Here is a 5061-nt window from a genome sequence, read left to right on the forward strand (position 1 = left end):
TCAGAACTCAATTTCAGGGTAAAATACCCAACAGAAAAGTACCCTGATGACATTCTGCATTAATATGCTGCTCTGTGCACTTCAATCAACATCAGAAGGTAAAATTCTCAGTTTAGAATTAGAATGATGCTGATACAAATAAACTCGTCTCACAGCAGACTGACAAGAGACCAGAAGTATCCGGTACATTTACTCACAGACAGCAGAGGGTGCAGTCACACACACACGAATACAGTGAAAATACAGTATTCCCACTACACAGAAGAAAAACTTCGAAAAAAATGAACGACTGAGGGACTTTGGTAAAATGCCTACATATTCTAATCAAACACAAAAAATGATTTATCTATCTGCTAGTAAGTGTCTGTGTCCAGACAGCTGCAGTGTAACTTCAGTAAGTATGTGGTATTAAAAGAATTCATGATATGAAAATATGATAATAAACTTAATTTACTGTCAGATATTAAAACCTGGTTTCTGGCTGCAGGTTTGACATTTGTAGACAGGGAGTAAAAATGTTTTTGTAAGATTGGAAGCGACTTTAGAGGACTAATAAAAATTTCAGATTTGTATTCATTTGACTGGAGAAGGTTTGGAAACATCCAGAAGTTTGTTTCTGACTGACTGATGAAAGTTGTCTTCTTCACTGTTTTTAATGGGACATAATTTTGTATCATCTGCAAAACAGTAATATTAAATATTGTGTGTGTCCCAGTGGAAGCAAGCACACACCAAACATCAGACCACAGAAGAAGCATCACCAACCTCCACTGATACAGTACTCACAACAAAGGTGTTAAATCCAGAAACCACATTGTTCATATTGTTTCAGACTTTTTAAAGTAAATAAAATACTGAGGGTGACTTGTGTTTGTTCATTCATTCATCAAGAAGGACAAGAGAATGAGTTCATGAGCTTCAACAACTCAGTTCAGCGTGAACGAGTGACAGCGACAGACGTGTTTGATAGTTTCAGTGTTTTATTGATGATCAGGTTAAAGTGAAAGCTGTCCTGTCGGACATGCTCAGTTGGCAGCGATGGTCTGATCCATCCAGGCGCGGAGCTCAGTGACGCGGGCGTACACGCCGGGCATGGTGGGAGTGCAGGTTCCACTGCCCCAGGACACGATACCAACCAGAGTCCAGGCTCCGGCCTTCTGGCAGACCAGAGGACCGCCAGAGTCGCCCTGAACAAACAACAATAAACAGAGAGATCAACAACAGGAGCTCAGGATCCACACTGTTCCATCTTTGTCACCCGTCTGCACCACTCACCATGCAAGAGGAGGCTCCGGACGCTCCGGCACAGATCATCAGGTCGCTGATCTTGTTGCCCCAGTAACGACGGCACTGCTCATTGGTCAGCAGGGGGAGGGCGGCCTGCTGCAGCAGGGCGGGGGTGTCAGGAGCTGTGATACAAAAGCAAACATCACGGACACACAGTGACACCTTTTACACCAACATGGAACACGTTCTGTTCTGGTTCCTGCTCAGAACATTCCCACCAAACTTAAACAGAGCCTGAAAAGTTGGTTGCCAGCTGGAACCAAAAACCAGCAGGTTTTACTTAAACCTGAAGTGTGAACCGTGACATGATTGGCCGGCTGATGCTCTCACCGTTGTGGCGGGTCAGGCCCCAGCCAGTGGTCACACACTTCATGCCTCCGGGGAAGTTGTCTCCGGTCTCAGCCACACACACAGGGGAAACACGCATGTTCATTTGAGCGGGGCTGGCCAGCTTGATGAGCAGGATGTCATTGTTGATGGTGTAGCCGTTGTAGCGGGGGTGCTTGAACACCTGACAGGAAATGACACAGTTATGAGCGGTGAACACACAGGAAGATGCCGGCATGAGACCAGGAGCTGGCGTGGTTTGTGATCTTGTTGCCCCAGTAACGACGGCGTGGTTTGTCACCCACCTTGCCGACTCTCATGACCTGGATGTCTTCAGCGTTGGAGGAGCGGTCGTGTTCTCCGATGATCACGCGGTGGGACGTCCTGTGGGAAGGAGACAGAAACATGAGGCGGCCATTTTGTGTCAAACACCTGAAAGATCAGCTGACAAAGCTGCTTACCTGACGTTGCAGTGAGCGGCGGTGACCACCCAGTTCTCATTGATGAGAGAGCCGCCACAGAAGTGGAAGCCGGTGTAGTCCTGAAACAACAACAACAACAAGAGGAGTCAGATCACATGTTTGTAACACACCCTGTGTGTGTGTGTGTGTGTGTGTGTGTGTGTGTGTGTGTGTGTGTTTACCTGCAGGGACACCTGCCAGGGCCAGGAGTGAGGCACCGCCTCCTCACCATTCACGATACGAGAGTATCCGGTGATAACGGGAGGGATGGCGGGAGTGCCGCAACCTGGTAACATCATGATGACATCATTAACAACAACATGCATGTGATGAGAGAGCTGCTCTGGCTCGAGACACCAGAAAGACACCAAAAATCAGGTGCTGTTCAAGGACAGGACGAGTAGTCACAAAGCAATGAGTCAGTGTGAACGTTCATGATACACATCTGAGGAACTCCGACACGAGTTAAAAATCCGTCATTCATTCATGGACAGACAAACACCTATGATACCCTAATCAGAGGTACGATACCCTGATCAGAGGTATTAAACCCTGATCAGAGGTATTAAACCCTGATCAGAGGTATGATAACCTGATGAAGACTCTTAAGATGAAACACGTTGGTCTATCCATGAATGAAATAAAGGATTTTTAACCAATCAGAGAGCCTCGGATATGAACCATGAACTTTCAGACTGAGTCAGCTGGACAGCACGTGTCACTCTCTCAGCACTTACTCTGATGGTAAAGACTTTGTCTTACCGTAGGCGGCGCCGGCAAAGGCGAGGCAGGAGAGGATCCACAGGAAGGCCATGGCTCGATCATGTGGGGTCTGTCTGCAGCTGGAGCTTATATACAACCAGGGAGCGACGTGATTGGACAGGACAGGAGGGGACATCTTATCAGAGATGGTGGGAGTTTGGACAGCTGGAGCTGACAGAGAGTTTTCCACCTGAGGAGGAACAAACCAAAAGGTTAGAGATGTGTCAATGACTCCAAAATGTCTGATTATCAGACATCAGAAAACTCAGGTCAGACTGACAGAATTTAAATATAATATATAAATATATATATATATGTGTGTGTGATGAGAAGGAATACACAGAGATGTAACCAGGATGTAGTAATAGGGCGGGCCATACTCATGTGAAAACTTGAATCTAAAGGAAATCCCAACATGAGGGGTGTCTAAATTATGTATTTTTTAATGAGGAATTCAAATATGAGTTTATTTTTTTAATTGGATAACTCTAACCTACATCAATTTTGTATTTGAATAACTAATTCTACCCTTTCGAAACCCTTTGTAAGATATAAGAAGATGTTAGGGAAATTAATGGACAAATCCAATTCAAATTTCCATATTTATTAACAGGTTAATGCATGAACATTGTCAGGTTGCACAAGTCCTGCTTTGATTCATTTTTGGACATCAGCCTCAGTCACCATTTTCACAACCCTCTCAATGCTCTGTGTGTGGCAAGGCCAGTTGGGCACCTTCTTGGGGGTGCTGATGAAGTTCTTCACCTATGAAGTGCTTAGGGAGCAGGTGAGAGGTGGCTCTGATACACCCTCTGACCAGCTGATCAAGCCACCAATGGTGGAAGCATCACAGTTGATGTCAGGTGTTCTTCTGGTCCTGACAGAGGAGTCCCCCAACTGAGTGTCTGGGTCCCTGTCTCCCCTGATAGCCAGGATTCTCTCCACTCCATCAATCCTCTCCTTCTGATCCTCAGAGCACAACAGTGTCTGGATGAGGGCTTCACTGTGGGCATACCAAGCAGATCTTTTCACAGTTGGCATCACAATGTCCAGCACCTCCTTCCTCTGAGACTTGAGGCAGTCCAGCTGAAACAGGATGTGCCTAGGCCCTTTGATCCAGGAGTGATTGACCTTCACTTTGAACCAACATGGATAGTACACTCCAATGATAAATTCCACAATGAATCGCAGATTCTTCAGGTTCTTTCCTTTAAGTCCGTGCTTTGACACCCAGAGCCTGAGAAGTCTGTTCGTTGTGGTGAGCCAACGGCTGTGATTCACTGGTCCTATCTCCAACAGAGCTAGCCTTGCAGGAAGCACTCCATCCCTGACTGCACAGACAATTTTATACCCATAGTGTTGATCAATTGAGAGATCTTGAATGACCTTGTCAGACAGCTTGATCAGTGGTGGGCCAACAAAGATCTGGGGAAAGTTTGGATTGATACCCAGTTCTGTAACAGAATCAAGGAGTTTTCCTATTGTCCCAGATAATTTGTTGTCTGACAGAGTAGGGCCATCAAGGACAACAATGAGATGGCGTAGGGGAAGTTCACCAGTGTGCAGGTTGCACACCAACCAGACCAGCTTTCTCCCAGTGTGCAGCTCCAGCTTACGCATGACTCCAGCTTTCACACCAGTGTTGACATTTGTTGAGTCTCCTCCAATGGCCCACAAGGTCTTATCAAAACCCTACTCTTTCAGCCAGGCAAACAGGACCTTAGCAATCTTCTCTGCATGTGACTCCTCTTTACTTGCTTTCTCTGGGGTGAAGTGGAACAGATAGTTGCTGCCTGGCTCATTAACGGCACTATAGTGTTCTTCATTGATCTTTGCAGGAAAAGACTGGACACTGCCCTCAGCCTCCATCATCACATTGGTCAGGTCAATCCGCCCATCAAAGAGGATACAGGAGATCCCACCCTCCTCCCTGCACTTTTCCTCAAACTCTTCTCCCAGCTCTCTCATCAACTTCTCCTGTGCTCCCTTGACCTTGTTCTTATCAATCACTTTACTTGTGTCGTCTTCTGTGATGAGTCCCGCATCAATCAGGGCTGCAGTTGCTATGGCTGCAGTTGGCCTCAGGCCTATGCCATACCTTACACTAGCAAGGGCTATGTTTGGAATCTCATCATAGTTTTTCTGTACCTTCACTGAAGCTGCAGGTTCAGGGTCAGTTTCAGGGACAAACTCATCTTCAGCACCACTTCTCTCCACTTCCAGA

General features: G+C 46.4%; 1 protein-coding gene across 1 annotated transcript; it reads right to left on the reverse strand.

The window, feature by feature from the left end:
• Window positions 1-962: 962 nt before the first annotated feature.
• On the reverse strand, window positions 963-2889 carry LOC125900164 (chymotrypsin A-like). Its single transcript, XM_049595041.1, has 7 exons — window positions 2838-2889; window positions 2258-2361; window positions 2076-2155; window positions 1920-1998; window positions 1618-1798; window positions 1276-1409; window positions 963-1187 (listed from the first exon to the last, which is right to left on the reverse strand). Exons 1-7 carry the CDS (start codon window positions 2887-2889, stop codon window positions 1026-1028), a joined length of 792 nt encoding a protein of 263 aa, XP_049450998.1. The 3' UTR covers window positions 963-1025.
• Between the last annotated feature and the right edge of the window lie 2172 nt (window positions 2890-5061).

This window comes from Epinephelus fuscoguttatus, linkage group LG2 (genome assembly GCF_011397635.1).
Source record: "Epinephelus fuscoguttatus linkage group LG2, E.fuscoguttatus.final_Chr_v1".
Taxonomy (NCBI): Eukaryota; Metazoa; Chordata; class Actinopteri; order Perciformes; family Serranidae; genus Epinephelus; species Epinephelus fuscoguttatus.